The sequence below is a fragment of the Engraulis encrasicolus genome, chromosome 11 (assembly GCF_034702125.1).
Source record: "Engraulis encrasicolus isolate BLACKSEA-1 chromosome 11, IST_EnEncr_1.0, whole genome shotgun sequence".
NCBI lineage: Eukaryota > Metazoa > Chordata > Actinopteri > Clupeiformes > Engraulidae > Engraulis > Engraulis encrasicolus.
The window spans coordinates 19925705-19945058 of NC_085867.1; the positions used below are offsets into that span (position 1 = coordinate 19925705).

Genomic DNA, 19354 nt, shown 5'->3' on the forward strand with positions numbered 1-19354 from the left:
ATTCGCTGGCCATTTTAATCAGATGACACCACATTAGCTGACATAAAAATGTTTTACAGATGCTTAAGTGGCTTACAGTACAGAGTCAGATTATGGAGCAATGAGGAATGAAATGCCTTGCTCGCTTAAAAAAGGGACTAGTTGAAAAGACAGCTCTTATTGTTCAAACAATTCCAAGACAACATTAAGCACTACAGTTTGTACGTTTATTAAAAAAATGTATGTTGTGCCTTTTTAAGATAGGACAGTACAGAGAAGACAGGAAATGGTTGGTACGGTTAGGAAATGGGGTACGGTTAGGAAATGACCCAGACCGGATTTGAAAATGGGTCCCCATGGACAGTAATGTATGCCCATATACAGTGCGTATGGTATGGCACATTAGTGCAGTGCATCTCTGTGTCCCCCACAGAAGTCTAAACATGGTACAATTATTGGTCAAAGTAGAAATTCTGAGGACGTGCAAGTAGAAGGTTGTAGGTGTGATGCCCTCAAAGCAAGGCAGTGACCCAGTAGGATATAGGGTACAGTGGGTCATATCCAAAAACTGCCAGACGGGTCACTGTTCTAGCTTGAGATTCTGATTTATTAATTGCAGAAGATATGGGTGTAATGGATGCCCTCTAACAGAGATTGCCGGGAGAACTTCCCCCTCCCGAAGCCTCATGCAGAAGTGATAGCGAATGAGCTACCGGCCTGGCTGATATGACTGTGTAGCTCAGCTAACTGGTTAGCACGCCTACCTCCTATGCTCGAGTTTGCTGTGAGGTTGCGGGTTTGAGTCCAGAGTGCCGGGCTCCATCAGATGACCTCAGTTACATGGGAATCATGTGTGAGGCAAAATCACACCACACCAATGAAGAAGTTTTAAAGTAGGCCTACAATAATATATTTGGATACCTATTTAATTTTGTACTGAACGGAAGTGAAAGCAATGCTTCTTGATGGGGTCAGCCCTATGTTCCCAGAGCACATTGGTTCCATATCACAAATACTTTTTTTTAGTAGTTTTTATGCCAATTCCTCCCACAGAGGTAAGCATCTTGTTGCACTATATTGTTGGTGTTAGTGACTGAAAATGCTTAGATTTAGACATGATTCCAATGCGGTTATGATTAGGGAAAGTTTTTGTTAAGTGCATCTCTACTATTGTGGGTAGAGCATGATTAGAGGTCATTACATCGTGGTTTAGAGATATTATCGGGATTTAGGCATGATTCCAATGAGGCTGGGTTAAGGGAAAGGTTTTGTGTAGGACCATTGGGCTGCTGGAACATTGAGCCTACATTCAAAAAGTCTTAGTGCTGTTGGACCATTGGGCCGTGGGAACATAGACACCTATGACCTAACTGCCCCTATTTACCTAACTAGGAATTTCTGATTTGGACAACAGTGTTGTTGTCACATTTGAGATTATTGTGCGGCATGACATTCCAACACCAAAACCTAATGAACAGCCAATGTATCCTCACTCTGTCCTAAACACTGTTTATGTACGTAACACAGAATTGTGTATTTTTGCCAAAAATATGTATGTATATAGATAGAGTAGCAGTCCCACCCTTTCTGGTGCCAGTGTTTCCCATGGAGAGTGGGTTGGCAGGGGTGGGCAATGTGCATGCTTGCTCCCCTGGTAAACTACCCTCTGATATCACCTTCAGGAATGCACGGTTTAGTCTCTGGAGCCTCTGAAGCTCCATCCTCTCTGTCTTATCTGAGTCTTATCTGCAGGGGAGGCGACCGGGGGTGGGTGGGGGGACAAAGGGGTCAGCTGTCCAAGGCCCAGGGAGAGGGGCCGGCCCTGAATTGTGTTATTACATTACTGGATCGGGCCCTTTCAGATGACTTTGTTCTGGGCCAGACAAAAACTGTCAGTGGCCCTGCTTATCTGGGATGTTTGAGGAGTAGAGAGGCGGTCCAGCTGCATGTGTAATGACATCAATTTACTACTACACCTACACACTGGCTGTCTGGCACTAGCCATTAGGCACCGTGAAACAATGCAATGTGGGCTTAGATCTGATTTTTTTAAAATGTTGTCAGCAACATGCAGTGATGTGACACACAGTGAATCATAATGCTGAGTTGGGGTGTGATAACAATTTCTTTGCCTTTTAAGTGTGTGTGTGTGTGTGTGTGTGTGTGTGTGTGTGTGTGTGTGTGTGTGTGTGTGTGTGTGTGTGTGTGTGTGTGTGTGTGTGTGTGTGTGTGTGTGTGTGTGAGAGAGAGAGAGAGAAGAGAGAGAGAGAGAGAGAGAGAGAGAGAGAGAGAGAGAGAGAGAGAGAGAGAGAGAGAGAGAGAGAGAGAGAGGAAGAGTGAGACTTTCATATGTATATACTGTACTGTGTTTACATGCATGCTTTTCTCCTCCAGGTTGTTGGTTGGCTCTCCCTGGAGTGGAACTCCGAAGAACAGAAAAGGAGATATATACAAGTGTGAATTAGCAGGCTCCGGCTCTAACTGTCAGCAACTCAATCTGGAAGGTGATAACCTCTTCACCCTCTTTTCAGACCTAATGAGAACTACTGAACAGTAAAATAATGAGGCACACACAAGGCCTGTGTCATATAATATATAATACGTAACTGAAAAGTAGGTCCAAAAAGTTAAAAAAGATATCTGTGGCCACACTCGCCATAAATTGGAGCTCAAGACATTTCACATCTAGCCAATTTCCAATGTCTTAAAGGAACAGTCAACCTCTCTTTTGATTTTCACATATTTGAAATATTCCACATGAATGTGTGTATACTTTTCTTCTCAGTGTGTTCAGTACTTTAGTAGCCTATTATTATTAGCATAGCTTAGCATAATCACTGGAAGTAAATGGTACCATTAGCATCAAACCACAAGTGATCAAATTAAATACGTAGCAGTTTTGCACTTCTGGTGAATTTTACATGGTGGTTTATAAGTGAAGAGTTTCATTGCAAAATGGTGTATCCGTTTTGGAACATTTACGAAAACGGATGTTTTTGTATTGAGCATACAATTGCATTGCATTGCAAAATGCATTTTATAGGTTTTAAAAGTACGTTTCCAATAATACAATGCAAAAGTCTAAAATAGTGGACTGTTAAATTTGCAATGCAAACACAAAGAGAAAAAAAAATCATGTATTCTCATCTTTTACCCGGGCATAACTACATATAAACAATTTCCTGAAATGAGGTGAACTGTTCCTTTAAACCTCATGAGAAGCGATATCAGAGGACCTTGCAGCATGATATGTCATGGGCATAGTTGGCATTCATACTGTACTGTACTGTATCATACAATTCTTTCTGTGCTTGAGAATCTTTCTCGTGGGTGGCGTGAGGTCAGGATGTGGTTTCGCCCTCTTCTTCACATATGAGCTTGGTTTTATAGACCAAACCGTGGGAACATTATGTAGCCTAGCTACGTATAGTTTAGTTTTGACTTTCTCATCAGCCTCCTTTTTTTTGACTTCACGTTTTGCAGATCAAGTCAACGTGCCGAATGTGATGGGGGACAATGTCAACATGAGCTTGGGTCTGACGTTGACCAGGACAGCAAACAATGACAAATTTTTGGTGATAATCTCCAATACTTTAATTCTTTGCAGTAGTCATACCCATATCATACAACAACCAAAAACAATAAATAATAATAATCTTAATCTGTTTTTTAACTGACCTTTTTATACTCTTATCTGCATCTTTTTCGTGTTGCAACCTAGTATTGCACAGGCAACTACATAGCTTATAGTGACAATAAAAGTTATGAAACATTTTTTCACTTTGCTGTCAAAGCATATAGTCGATTGATGTGGTTTCAATGTGCCTTCTAACCAGTGCTGTGTTGCATCTTGCAGACATGTGGTCCTCTGTGGGCCCAGAAGTGTGGAAGTCAGTACTATTACCCGGGGGTGTGTGCTACGGTCAGCCCTCTCTTCAACCCACTCTCGAGCTTCGCACCGGCCATTCAAAGTAAGAGATGAAGAATGAATACTTCGAAAGCACTGCACACTGAGTACTGTTCACTTTCCCCCTTGTTTTTAATCACGTTTTCCTGCCACACCTACACTGTGATCTTTCATGAACTAAGACATTTGTTTACAGTGTTGTATAGATTTATACTGTATGTCATCATGATTGCATACAGCATACACGCATGCTTTTTTGTTTTTACTGTGCAAACTCATTTACCCTACCATCAACAATTAGCCATGCATTATTAATAACAACACTGTTGCTACTAACTATATTTTTAGGGGCTTTTGTGCCTTTATTGATTTAGGAAAGTAGAATTTATGACAGGAAGTGAGTGGACAGAGATGGGACAGATTTGGGGCATGACCCAGGCCGGACCCTAATCTGGGTCCCCATGTGCATGCAAGCCCAAATGTTGGTGGTTTAGCAAGCTGCGGCTTCCTATAATTCCTAATTACTTAATAATTAATAGTAATACTTTTATCCTCTCCAAACAGAATTCATTTCTTGGCACTGGCAACACTGGATCGCAGGGAATAACGCTTGCCGATCATCCTGTGACATCTTTCTAGCCTTCAGTAGTACTGGGTATTTTATTATTGTGTGTATTGTTAATGTGTTGACTTCTAGCCTGTGGAGGCCCAATGGATGTGGCCATAGTGCTGGATGGTTCAAACAGCATCTACCCCTGGCCCCCAGTGGTATCCTTCCTGGTCAAACTGCTGGAGAGCCTGGACATTGGGCCCCAAAATACTCAGGTACAGTACTCTACTGGCTAGTACTTTTCATTCATGCAGTGCAATATTACATCTGTATAAATGGAGTTGAACTTATAATGAACTGCATTCTATAATTTTAATTAGATTACTTTTAAAATTTTAATCATTTTAATGATTTCATTAATGCTTGAATTGTAGTAAATATTTGAATATTTTATACTGAACTCAAATACATATTTACCGGTTACAAATAGATATTGGCCAAAACACGTCACTGATGGCCTTTTCATTCACATTGCCAAGTTGGCTGTTTCTCAGAAGACACAATACCTGCAGTTTTACATTATTCGACACATATTGAACATTTTCCATTGGTGGTTATTTGCTCTCACACACCTGATTTGCAGATCATTCAAGTAGTTCTTATCGGGTGTGTGAATAACCTTTTTTTGTTGTTGTTATTTGGCATTTTAGGTCAGCGTCTTGCAGTATGGGTCAGTTCCGGTCTTCGAGTTCTATCTGAATAGCTACAAGACCAAAGAGGACATGCTCCGGGCCGCAAGGAACATCGAGCAGAGGGGCGGACTGGAGACCAGGACATTCAAAGCCATCGACTATGCCAGGTAGCTTAGCCTGAAGTCTTTGAAGTTCGCCACGAAGTGTTCCATGCACCTGGTCCTTCACTGTAACCATAAACACCACATCGGCCTTTGAAGATTAACGTGATCTCTCTATATCTGTTTTTCCCCTTCTTGCTCCCTCTCGTCCCCCCTCCTTATCCCACATGCTTTTTCTAAAAAAAATGTGTGTTTGTGTGTGTGTGTGAATGGTGAATGCCCCTTGTGCTATCTGTGTGTTTTCTCTCTCTCTCTTTCTGTGTGTGTGTGTGTGTGTGTGTGTGTGTGTGTGTGTGTGTGTGTGTGTGTGTGTGTGTGTGTGTGTGTGTGTGTGTTTGTGTGTGAGTGAGATGTGTCCTTGTCTTTCTGTGTGTGTGTGTGTGTGTGTGTGTGTGTGTGTGTGTGTCTGTCTTCTTCTGTCTGTCTGTCTGTCTGTCTGTCTGTCTGTCTGTCTGTGTATGCACCTGTGTGTATGTGTGTGGGTGCATCCCTCTGTGTGTGTGTCTCTTGTGTGTGTGTGTCGTGTGTGTGTCGTGACTGCCGTAGGAGTAATACTATGGTGTGTGTGTGTGTGTGTGTGTGTGTGTGTGTGTGTGTGTGTGTGTGTGTGTGTGTGTGTGTGTGTGTGTGTGCATCTCTGTGTTTGTGTATCAGTCAGCAAGCGTTCCTGCCCCAGAACGGCGGTCGTCCAGATGCCACTAAAGTGATGGTGGTGGTGACGGACGGGGAGTCCCATGACATCGAGCTGCGGACGAACGTGCTGGCTCTGTGCAATAGGGAGAAGATCACCCGATTCAGTATTGCTGTAAGTGATTAGTCACCTACATTTAATGGCTACACAATAGACATAAAGTGGATCAAGTTCATCTGCTGCTGGTTTGTGTGTGTGTGTGTGTGTGTGTGTGTGCGTGCGTGCGGCGTGCGTGTGTGCGTGCGTGCGTGTGCGTGCGTGCGTGTGTGTCCATGTGTGTGTGTGTGTGTGTGTATGTGTGTGTGTGTGTGTGTGTGTGTGTGTGTGTGTGTGTGTGTGTGCAAGTGTGTGTGTGTGTGTGTGTGTGTGTGTGTGTGTGTGTGTGTGTGTGTGTGTGTGTGTGTGTGTGTGTGTGTGTGTGTGTGTGTGTGTGTGTGTGTGTGTGTGTGTGTGTTAGTGTGTGTATGTGAGAGAGAGAGAGAGAGTGTGTGTGTGATTAAAAGAGGGTACGGAACTCCATATTGAAATACAATAGGCTAACATAATGTGTTGCTAATGCACGTAATCTCATGTTACAGTGCTACATGATAGCCCCGTGTAATGACATGGTATACTGTAGATGCTAATACACCACACAAATCCCTTGTGGGAAAGACCATGTGCCCCGGCATAGAGGGGCAGTAACATGCATAGTGTAGTGATACTAAAGTGTGAAGGACAGTGGTTTACTGTATCTGCTGCCGTTATCTCTACTAGGGACTTACTCTACAGTAACTGTTACTAACGTACTATTATTATTACTCATTCTTGCCTCTGCTGTGAATAGTAGCACTTTTTCATCAATGCTAGACCATAACAACACAGACAAGTTGGTCTAGGCTTAGTTCAGAGTGTAGCCTATATCAAGAAAATGGATGTCAAAAATTAGTTGGTACTCTCTTGTCGCTAATAGTCTAATCAGATTCAAAGGACTTTGAATAGCTGAGCTAACAGCTAACATTGCCTGCATGGGAATGGTGACCTAGTTTTGCAACTATATACAGCACATGCTGCGGCATCTGCCCAGTTTTCTTGTATTGCACAGTACACCAGGTTTGAGTTGACAGGTTTTTTCTCACTAAAGCAGAAGTGTCCAAGCAAACGAGAGAAACTGCGTATTATAGTTTCATCCTCTGATGTGTCATGGGGAACTGCTTTTGTCCGTGAAGGGGCCACAGCTGGCAAGAAGAACTCTAAACCAACAGAGAGAACCCAGCTGTGCCCAGCACGCACCTGGAAGATGCTGGCAGACGTTGGCAAACAGAGATCGCCACTACCACCTTGAGGCTTGATCTGGTGCTTTGGTCCCTTTCCCTAAGGAAGGAAGGTATAGCACATCGGCAAGCTCACTGTACCCTGGGAGGACTCCATGGAGGAGGCATTTGAGCGGAAGCACCTGCGGTATTCCCAGTTGGCTGTGGAAGCACAACATCACTAGCCTCACGCGCCATCCTACGTACTCCACTACTAGTCTGGCCCCTGCGGTATTCCGAGTTGGCCGCGGAAGCACAACATCACGGCTGTAAGGCTGATATTTGCCCAGTGGAGGTTGGATGCAGAGGCTTTGTAGGAACATCTACTACAAAATTCATGAGAGACTTGGGAATCAGGGGCCAGAACCTTCGCGCAGCCAGCCGTCAAAGCTGCATCAGAGACAGCGGAGAGGAGCAGCCACTTGGACCCCAAGTAGTGGAAGTGAAGCATTGCAGTCAGAGGACAGAGCCAGGCCAAATTCATGGCCCAGCTTTGATTATCCACTATGGTGCAAGCCTAGAGCAACCCGACAGGCGCACATATATATTCTACTGGACTGTCTAATGTACTAGTAGGCGAACATGGGAAATTCAGTACCAGTCTCACAGTACATGGCAATGTATACGTACATGGCTTCCATAGCAAAGACAGTCCAATCAGAAGGGAAGGCTGATGTTTTAAATCACCACTCTTCAGCTCAACCCATCCATTAAATGAAGCCATCCTTCCAAAGAGCAGGTGTGACATCAGGTTCACTGTCTACAAGAGGCTGACTGAGAGGGCGTGCTTCCTGTGGAGAGAAGTATTTAGTGGTCAAGAATGCCAACCTGGGAGTCAGAATCAGTCCAAGCATGCGGCCAGCACCCACAGATAAAATTTAAATACACAGACCTCTCTGAAATTATCCAGCTGCTGTGACCGATGCTTGTTTAATTTCGGAAGTACACGGTATGACCGATAAGAAAGTTGGTTGAATGTTTGTCCCGGAATGAATGTGTGTGTGTTAACAACATGTTAGATTTTCAATACAACACTGCCCTTCTTCTCCATGAGAAATGTACTAGGCCTACTGTAGCAGCAGGTACAGTGACTTGTCTAGTCACTAGCAATGCAGTTATTACATGATTACATTGCATTACATTTTAAGAGGTGCTGTTATCCAAAGCATCTTGCAAAAGAGGACACAAACAGACGCAACAGTAGTGGCGGAGCTATGGGGGGGGGCTGGCAGGGCGTTTACACCTGGGCTTTCCCGCACCGGTTGTGGGGGCCTTACTATGACCTTGGGAGGCTGTACAGTATGCAAGGGCCTTCCAGTGTTTTGCCCAGGAGCCCTATGTGCAATTGCACCACCACTGCACAGCAAGGTTTAGCATGGGAGGGTTTCTCATGAGCAGAGTTATGAAGGGAATACAGTAGTGCATAAGAGCAGACACTCAACAGTCTTCAACAGAGGACTCTTCAGGACAGAATCTTCAGCAATCATTGACAAAAGTACCAGTGTTATACGTACTGTTTTCGCTTCTCTATAATCCTTGTTGGTTTTAACCACATTGCTCAAAACCAGATGAGTTTCCACTGAAAGGAAGTGTCAGCCAACGGTTGCCAGTGGTATACCAGCTCAGCTGTGTACAAGTTGCATAAGTTCAGCCCATAATAAGACATAAGGTCCTTTATAGCCCACAAAACATAGTTATTGGTAATTATTATATGGTTGTGACGTCATCTGTCGAATGCTCCATTCATTTCAACGGGGCTCCCCAACGTTCGGACGTCTGTTATTTTTCGATAACGGACGGGTTGGTCTATAACAGACCGCTGTCAATGGCAACAAGACTTTTCACTGCTAAAGCGACTTTTCAACAAGACTCTAATCAGCTGCTGTGATAGACAGCACCCGTTGTCCTGGCTACCGCTGTCAATGGCAACAAGACGTTCACTGCTAAAGCCACTGGCTTGTATACAAGTCAGTGGCTAAAGCGAATGTTTCATATCACTCCGCAGGGGGTCCGGTCTTTTGTCACTCTAAATCAGCTGCTGTGATAGACAACACCTGTTGTCCTGGCTAGCCTACCTAGCTGTTGCCTAGCGGTGTTCCACAACGGCACTGTTTTGTTTTGCGCAGCAACAATCTTAACATTAAATAGGTCTAAAGAAATGTCCCCGCATGTGTGAATCACTTAAGTATATCCATATAATAAGCGGGTTAACTTTCGGCGAGTCGGGTCGCTTTGTGGAATAGCAGCACTTCAGAGAGAACAAGACCCCTCCGCTCCGCGTCGGGGTCTAAAGATTCTCTCTGTCGTGCTGCTATTCCACGGTAGCGACCTTCTCGCCGAACTTTAACCCTTACTTATTTGATTGCTCAGTCCAGTTAATATTAAATGTATAGCTTACATATTGACCAGTATTGTATACAGTAGGATCATTCATGTCCTTGTTCAGCTGAAACAGTTCACTTCCAGGTGATTCTCAGAGAGTGGCAAAGTTTGCAAACTGGTCTGGTCATGAAAAAAAAACCCTACAGGTGAAATCACCACTTAAGCTTGCTTGCTGTACAGTACTTGGGTGTACAGTCAGTGGGTATTTTCTTTTTCACATTTGTCTTGAGGTTGCCCTGTGAATGACATGGTAATCACTGATCGGTTGGTTGTCATTGTTGTTTGAGGGACAATAAGCATGTGGTGAAACCAGATCTTGTTGTTTCTCCGTGTAGGGTCTTCTAGGGTTTGTGAAAAATCCCCTCTGCACCGTTTTGAGGCTGTTTGGAATTCATGGGTTCCAAAACAGCTCACTGCTACTTTTCTCTCCCGAGTGTGATAGCAGGAAATATTCTCTGTACCTGCACTGATTTTCGTCCCTTTTTCACATAAATGGATTTTTAAGATTCTTAAAATGACAAAGGAAACATAACATATTATATGTTTTAAAATTGTAATATAAGATATATTTTAAAATTAGCCTTTTATTTTTGTAACATTCACATTGATTTGTATTCGTTCTTGTTGTTGTGGAGGTTAGAAGAGAACAAGGCTTTAAATGTTTGACAAATTATAATCTTTTTTCCAGGTCCTGGGTTACTACAACAGGAACAACATCGATCCCGAAGCCCTTGTTGCGGAAATCAAGTCCATAGCCAGCCTCCCCACGGATAATCACTATTTCAATGTGTCGGATGAAGTGGCTCTGTTGAACATAGCAGGAACACTGGGAGACCGCATCTTCAACATAGAGGGTGTGTGTCTGGCTGTCTCTTCTCTTCTCTTCTCTTCTCTTCTCTTCTCTTCTCTTCTCTTCTCTTGTCTTGTCTTGTCTTGTCTTGTCTTGTCTTGTCTTGTCTTGTCTTGTCTTGTCTTGTCTTCTCTTCTCTTCTCTTCTCTTCTCTTCTCTTCTCTTCTCTTCTCTGATGATGTAATTGTGTGTGTAAATGATGATGATTCATGTAAATTGTGGTGACTTGTGAACCAGATGTTGTTACAGTATTGCTGTGTCAGAGCCATATGTGATACGTGCGTGCGTGTGTGTGTGTGTGTGTGTGTGTGTGTGTGTGTGTGTGTGTGTGTGTGTGTGTGTGTGTGTGTGTGTGTGTGTGTTGGTTTTTTTGTGCGTGCGTGTATGCGGGTGTGTGCGTGTGTGTGTGTTTGTGGGCGGTTGGTTTATCGAGTGTATCTGGTTGTATGCTCTATCGGTCTGTGTGCCTGCAGTTACTGTATTGCTGTGTGTGTGTGTGTGTGTGTGTGTGTGTGTGTGTGTGTGTGTGTGTGTGTGTGTGTGTGTGTGCGCGCGCGCGCGTGCGTGCGTGCGTGTGTGTGTGTGTGTGTGTGTGTGTGTGTGTGTGCGTGTAAGTTTGTTCATGATTGACTTTGGTTCTGTACTCATGTGCACTGTGGTGGTGATGATTGACTACAGGAACTGGCAAAGGAGGTGATTTCCAGATGGAACTGTCCCAAGTTGGCTTCAGCGCTCATCAGACCGATAAGGAGGTAACACCACTTCCTCCATTTCCTGTTTATTTTCAGTCTGTCTAACCCTGGATCTCAAATGGCGTACTTGTGCACTTCGGGCACTATATTTCAGTGCGTAACTAATACGCCATACGCACTGAAACATGAACACTGAAGTGCACAAGTGCACCATTTGAGATCCAGGGTAACTGTCAGACTCACCACCACAGACCTTGATTACACTAGACCTAGTTTAATTTAGGTCTTTGGTCCCCACAGCCAGTTCTACAAACCTGGGGTGCATCTCTCAAAGGGCGAAGTAGCTAGTCGGTTAGCAATGTTGTATAGTAAATACTATAAAAGTTGCTAACTCTTGTGTCTCGAACGTTAGCACACAAAGTAACTACTGCTTGGAGTAATGTGCACTCTGAAGTACTGGTGACTTTGAAAGTGAGGCGCCTCCTATCCGTATCTGGACAGTGAAGTTGAAGTACAGCTGGAGTAGATCCATTGAGTCCAGACATCACCTCAGCCACCCCAAGTAACACACAGCGCTAGTCTACTTCAGAGTGTGACTCCACCCATTAGCTAAACTTGTAGTACATATTTGACCACAAATGTGTAAATATCTTTTAATCCTGTGGTGCAAAAGCGCTGAAAATCAATCGACATGCACACAAAGTCATGATACAGCTGTGAGAGTGTTCAGAACACAAATTCACGTCATGACATTTGTTCGTGAAAAAAAATGTCATATCTGACGAATCTGATGAATCCCACACTAATAATATACTTTTAGCTGTATACCGATTGAATTTCGTCTCATTTCGATGTGTAATTTGTGAAATATTTAGATTAGAAAGTATTGGTTACTCCCGGAAATGCACTAGTGTACGTGTCAATTACTTAAATTTTTTTGGCGCGAATTTCATTTCATAGCCTAGGGGTATTTACGCTTGTCTATCAATGGGAAGACGCGAGCCACGCAGGTTCGAAACCAGTGTGCAGCATGTTGACAACAACTCGTGAAATCGTGTTTTGGACCCTACCGTGTAACACATTTTCCCTTGGCTGCACGTGTGTGTTGGTAATGCACAACATAAATGATCTATTTCTGCCAGATATTTCCAAAATTGTGGCACTGCAACCATGTGGATTCGAACCGGCGTGACTTCTGTTTTCTCATTGGGATGCAAGCGTGAATACCACTAGGCTATGCAATGAAATCCGCGCGAAATTTTTTTACATATATCACACTTCAACAGGCGATTTTTTGGGAGTAACCACAACTTTATTGTCCAAATATTTTACAAATTACACCTCGGAATGAAACGAAATCCAATCGGCATGCAGATAATACTGCATTATTGGTGCGGACGGTGTCAGATTGTAATGCCACGGCCGTGTTTTTTCACAAAGAAATTACAAGGTGTGTTGTGGAGGAAACAGTGGAGTTACGGTGTCGTGACATCCAATCAAATGTGCTGGTGGTGGTTGTACATTATTGCTTTCTACTTCACGCACTGAATTTAGGAGGAAACAGCTGAATCATGACTCAGCAATCATGCTTATCTCTTGTTGTTTCTTTGGTCACGCACTGCAATGCCAAGAAAGTAAGTAGCGGTGTGGACTCAGGAAAGTAGCCGCACTACTTTTGGCTTACTGTGGGAATAGTAAGGTTTCGAGAAATGCACGGATTTCGCCTTGAAGTAAGTAGATAACTACAAAGTACATCTGTAGTTCAAAGCTAACATTGCGGAAACGCACCCCTGGTTTAGGAATGTGCTTCAAATGTGATGAAATAATATTTGAATAATCAAAAAAGACTTCTATTGCTTGATATGTAGTTTCCAAGTTAAAAAGTATTAAGTCAACCTAGCAACAATAACTACAGTCTACTGTAGTCAGAACCGAAAATTATAGAAGGAAAAGACAGATAATAGAGTACATACTACTTAATAAATATACATTGCAACAACGTATCAAACAATTTAATTGTAATTACTAGAGGTGCACCGAAAATTCGGCCGCCGAAAATATTCGGCCGAAAATGCAAAAAAAGACACTTTTGGTTTTCGTCCGAAAGCCAACTGAATGGCCGAATCGGAGGCTGAATAGAAAATGAATTGAAAATGGGCATTAATTACACTAATTTCAATTCTACTCTAACATTTGAAGACTTCAAAATACACATTTATTTTCTTTCAAAAACATGTCTAGACATTTATTGTTAGCCTTAGATTTAACCAATATTTAAAAATAGTGAAAAATCTAACTTTTGATGACTTTTAACTGAATTGTAATATTCAGTTTCTGTTTCGGTATTCGGCCAAGTGATTCGGTTTCGGTTTCGGCCACAAATTTTCATTTTGGTGCACCTCTAGTAATTACCGTAAGGTGTTGTCATGTTCATGTTTATAATGGTGTTTGTTGTGATGCTCATTTGGGTGTTATAGCTGAGTGTTGTGAATGTTGCAGGATAGTGTGATGCTGGGAGCTGTGGGAGCGTATGGGTGGAGTGGAACGGTCGTTCATCAGAATGGCCAGAAGTTTGATGTGCTGCCAAAGAAAGTCTTCGAGCGCACTCTAGATGACAGGAATCACAGTTCCTATCTTGGTGAGTTGGACAGGGAGGTCTGCCATATGCTTTTTTTTGCAGCTCCTGAGAAGTATCATTCAGTGCAAGGCCCTTGATATTACCTAGTGTTGAGAAATACTACGTATTAGATGCCATGCAATGCCAAGTAACGATTGAAACAAAACATACACTTCACAATTTTCAAAGGATTCAAAAAGTTTTATAGCTAAAAATGATGGCACATTAGAAAATTAACAGTAGTCTTTCACAGTACAGGGTTTTAAGGGATTCATTTGTGCATTGATAAAAGCATAAAAGGCTATGTATGTAGTAAAATTCAGTTGTAAAATTAAATAATGTGCATCAAGTAATGAATGCCTCAATATTTGCATTTCCATTGTTTGTATATGTGTCCTACTGTAAATGTTTGAATGGCTTTGTATGAGTAGGCACCACTTGGCTGCACATTAAATCTACTTTTGGGTACAAATAAAAGTAATATAATCTAATTTATTTTCCTTTTCTTGCTCTGTGGTTACCGTGCAGGCTACTCTGTGACATCGCTGAAGCATGACGGCACTCAGTACTTTGTGGCCGGAGCACCCAGAGCCAACCACACGGGTCTAGTGGTGGTGTACACCGTCGACTCCAAAGCAAAGGCCTCCATTGTTGACACGCAGAGGGGCACTCAGGTAAGGCTATATCAATACATTACAATACAATACAATACTAATGTGATTATTCATGATAACCACATTATCAATGCTATTCATAGACACATTGTTGTCCTATCCAATGCATTGATTGAGAGACTTGTTTTAAATCGATATGCAACAGTAACTTGAGCTTGCAATGGTTTTGGTTATTTTAGCTGTGAGGAATGTAACATTGCTGATCCATATGGTGTTCAGATGCAGATGCGAGGGTTGCTGTCCTGCTTGTTATCTTCTGTATGTCCTACACCAGCTTGGGTGACATTGACTGTTAATTAGCAACTGCGTGTTCTTTTATGCTTAGGTCAAAACAGATAGATTTATTCCATTATGCAGTTCACACTCTATAATGTACACTATAGAGAGACTTTGAGGGCATCTCAGACATGGTGAATATTTTGGACATACCCATAGGTTTTTCTTGCCCCTACCAGCTTTTTTTTAGGCTGCAGTGTCTGGAAGACCCTTACTGGCAGGCACGCTGGCAGGCACTCTCCCTTAAAGGCAGAAAACGTCTCTAAATTTAGGGGCCTGATGTCTAAACATGATCTGGAGAAGCTAATACATGCCTTCATTTCTAGTAAAGTTGATTACTGTAACAGTCTGTTTACTGGCCTCCCAAATAAGACCATTAAACAGCTTCAACTGGTACAAAATGCAGCTGCAAGGGTTCTTACAAAGACAAGGAAGTTTGACCACATTACTCCAATTTTAAGATCGCTTCATTGGCTCCCAGTAAGCTACAGAATTGATTTTAAGGCAATGCTACTTGTGTTTAAATCATTAAATGGAATGGGACCCACATATCTACTGGATATGTTTCAGCTGTATGCACCGACCAGGGCCTCGTTTCCGAAAGGGCCTTAAGTACTACTTAACGCTACGTGCTACTTAAGTTCACACGTAACACCATCGTAGAGCTCACGGAGCGTTTCCCAAAGCCAACTTAGCAAAGAACCATCGCAGGTTGACACGTAACTCTAAGAGAAATCCACGAGTGATCTGGAGTAGTCTTAACGCGCTAAGATTGATCGTAACGGCATGGCACAGTGGAGACACCCACAGGATATGAAGGGAAAAGAAGAAACTTGCGCATAAGATTGCTGTTTTAAGACGCGAGTGGCATGGCACAGTGGAGACACCCACAGGGAAAGAGGAAACTTGCGCTTCAAGTTGATGTTTTAAGACGGGAGAGGCGCCACAGTTGACACTGTAACGAAAATAAGAAGGTAACATTAATTGTATAAGTGTATACAATAAAAGCAATGTGTTCGGGAAATATTTTACTGGCATTAAAATAGTTCAGCTGTGTTTGATAAATCAGGGCATTATTAAACTGTGATCAATCATAATTTGTGTGGGTGCTTCGTGAACAAGAACAAGGCATCCACACGCAAAATAAATAGGGGGCTTCGGCGACCAGAGACAAGAGTGGTGATGTCGGAAGGTCACTACCGAAACATAAAAAAAAGAAAAACGGTCAGCGAGTCGTTGCGCCCTCTTTCATTTTCAAGTCCTACCCTAAGAAAGGGAAGGCGACGCAGAAAAGACACGATAGTTGTAGGCTAAGGGTAAACTTTGACATTAAAAAGGCAGCGATGGGGATTCTTGAAGATTTTTTGTTTTAATAACAGCAGACTGCCGTTCAAAATGTTCCTCACAGTAAAGCCTTGAGTGCGCGGTACTTTGCGCGCCGCTCCCCAAATGCGCATTCCAATTTGGAACTACTAGGCCTACTTGTCTTCTTAAATATTAAGCACGGTAGCCAACTGCACGCGCTTTGCCTGGTTTAACGGCGTAGCTCGTGGTTTTGCATGATTTCATTGTGTGTGTGCATTTTATTTCATTTGCCAACAATAACTCCTGTCGATAGTTGCAAACTGCTACAAATGTAGTCCCACCCTTATAGAAAACAACTTTTGATTACTGACACACGCCTTTGTAAATGGTTTAGCAGCATGACGGCGCAGTTCACTCCGAGGACACTTCAGCACCACATATGTGGACAGCGATCCTTAAGAGCGACGCTACGAATGATCTTAGAGGCTGTGCACGCGCGTTCATGTACGAGTGTCTTTGGGAAACAGTCGTAGGAAATCTAAGAACATTCGTAGGATCACTGGTTAACGACACACGTAAGGCTAAGAACCATCGTTATCGGGAAACGAGGCCCAGGTCACTAAGGTCAACGGAGAAGAATTTGCTGGTGATTCCAAAAGTCAAAACAAAGTGTGGAGAGGCAGCCTTTAGCTTCTATGCTTCAAAGCTTTGGAAACAGCTTCCAGATTAAGTAAAAAATGCACCGACTATTGATAGCTTTAACTCAAGACAAAGCTGTTCTCAGATGCTTTCTTAAATTATTGAATGAAAAGATGGTAAAATAAGAGAAGACAAAACCCTGACAATTCTAGACCCTATCAGGTAAACGGAAAAAAGGAGGCCAGACTCCTCTGTCGTCGAACAGTTAAATTCTGAGGATTGAATGAAAAGACGGTAAAATAAGAGAAGACAAAACCCTGACAATTCTAGACTCTATCAGGTAAACGGAAAAAGGAGGCCAGACTCCTCTGTCGTCGAACAGTTAAAATCTGAAGACTGCGTATGTTTTTCAAGGTTTTATGTTTATTTATGTTTTATTTTATTATTATTTTTACCTTATGTTTTAAATGTTTTTTTTTACTCTAATTCATTTCCCTGTTTTCCTTTCATTTACATTTGTTAACTTTGTGAAGCACATTGAGTTGCACCTGTGTATGAAATGCGCTATATAAATAAACTTGCCTTGCCTTGCCTTGCCTTGCCTTGCCTTGCCTTGCCTTGCCTTGCCTTGCCTTGCCTTGCCTTGCCTTGCCTTGCCTTAAAGGCACACAGCTTTTGGCCTTTTGAATACTGCCTGCCTCGGTCTTCACTATTGTGTTTGTGTTTGCAGATCGGTTCCTACTTCGGCAGTGTGCTGTGTCCCCTGGATGTGAACCGGGACGGCGTGACCGACGTGCTGCTGGTGGGGGCTCCCATGTTCATGAGCGGAGAGAAGAAGGAGAAAGGGAGGGTGCACGTGTACTCCATCACCAGAGTGAGTTCAAGCAGAAACACACTTTTATTGCATCTTTTCAGTTCAGTTCAACTTTATTGGTACCTGGAGGTAAACTGGGTTTGCAGTTTTAAAAGAAAGATGGCCGTCCTTACATAAAAGCCACAAGACATATGACACATAAAATGGAGTCTAAAAACACATACAGGCTACACAAAGAGTACATAAATAAGAATACAAGGACATTTGACTTATACACATACAACATATACACACAAGGGGCGGAAACTGCAGGGGTGAACCACAACACTTCATACAACCACTGCAGGATCATGGCAGAAGTGACACCACACTCCTGGCGCAGCTTAAGTGCAAAAGGCACTTTTGAGCTTTGGGACCTTTATTGTGTTAGGACAGTGACTAAGAGATGACAGGAAGTGAGAGATTGAGTAGGGTTGGGGTATGACACTGGCTGGAGTCAAACCTGGGTCCTCTTGGTCATGTTACTCATGTATGGTGTGGGTGCTCTCTACACAATGCATCCCGTTACACACTCTGTGTTGTCAGTGTTGACCTGGCCCACCAGTGAGTTAGTATCTTAACTCAGTGCTTATTGGGATTGTCATGAACCTATTTGTAGCAGTGGTTTAATGCATTTGCGGGACATTTTAATGGATAGAATAAATCTGATACGCAACTGCTGACTCAGCAGCTGATTCTGAGAGATTTGGCTTTGGTTTTTGGCCACGCTGTAATGTGTCGAATAAATTACTTTGGAATGTGGGAGGCATCTGAATACAATACTCATGTTTTTTTACCCTCCCTCCCATCCCATTTTGTTCAATGCCAGGAAGGGTGACTTAGACTTATATTCGTGCTCGCAAAAAAGCACTTGTAAGAGAAAACAAAGGCTATTATTAACCGCACAGCAGAAGGTCTGGGATTTCCCTTGAACACAACCGTCCTGTGGGGAGTCTGGCAAGGAGAATAGCAGCCGCAGATGAAGTGGGCCGGCATGGGGCCAAAGTAAACTCCTTTGCAGGGAGTCCGTCAGCATAATTTAAACTACTCAGTTACAGCACTCTTTAAAGGGTTCCTTCTTGTGTTAATAACGTGCCTTTTCAAAAGGCAGATGTTAGCCAAATAACAGTTTATCACCACTCACACAGTGGCTTAAATTGAAATTGCCCAATTAACTTCTAGATCAAACAGTTGACCTGGTGACCTAGTCTAGTAATACATATCGTATATAATCCTGTGTCTGTGTGTGGTGTCAGTAGATGTTTATGTGTGCGTGTCTAGCATATTAATATGTGTCTGTAGTATAATGTCTGCGTAATGAGTCTACCTACCATATCTCATTTCGGTATCTTGGTCTGTTTTTCAGGGGGATTTGAGTACATTACATTTTTTCTGTGTGTAATTTTGTGTCTGTATCTGGTGCCATTCAGGGTATTTTGAGTGACCAGGGCTCGCTGGAGGGTTCGTCAGCTGTGGAGAATGCCCGCTTTGGGATGGCCATCTCTGCCGTGCCGGACCTCAACCTGGACGGCTTCACTGACGTGGTGGTGGGGGCACCTCTGGAGGACAACGGCCGAGGAGTCGTCTACGTCTTCTTTGGAGACAAGACCACCGTGCGACTGCAGCACTCACAGGTGTGCCATACCTGTACATAGTGATTGTTATACATTGCACACATACGGCCACAGCAACCCACACACACACTGTACTTTTGGCATGTTTCAATATGTGAACATAATATAATGAAAGCTCACTGTAACACCTGATTCCTCAAGGTGCACTGGTGGCCAGAGT

General features: G+C 43.0%; 1 protein-coding gene across 2 annotated transcripts in view; it reads left to right on the top strand.

Annotated features, from left to right (window-relative positions):
• Positions 1-19354, top strand: part of LOC134458058 (integrin alpha-2-like) — a 47902-nt gene that overhangs the window by 11298 nt on the left and 17250 nt on the right. For both annotated transcript variants that reach the window (XM_063210161.1, XM_063210162.1), the window contains exons 3-14: positions 2374-2483; positions 3463-3554; positions 3836-3950; positions 4584-4711; positions 5147-5295; positions 5944-6094; positions 10343-10508; positions 11183-11256; positions 13696-13834; positions 14342-14487; positions 17438-17581; positions 18991-19194. In XM_063210161.1, the coding sequence (XP_063066231.1) occupies positions 2374-2483; positions 3463-3554; positions 3836-3950; positions 4584-4711; positions 5147-5295; positions 5944-6094; positions 10343-10508; positions 11183-11256; positions 13696-13834; positions 14342-14487; positions 17438-17581; positions 18991-19194 (1618 nt within the window). The remainder of the gene's footprint in view (positions 1-2373; positions 2484-3462; positions 3555-3835; positions 3951-4583; positions 4712-5146; positions 5296-5943; positions 6095-10342; positions 10509-11182; positions 11257-13695; positions 13835-14341; positions 14488-17437; positions 17582-18990; positions 19195-19354) is intronic.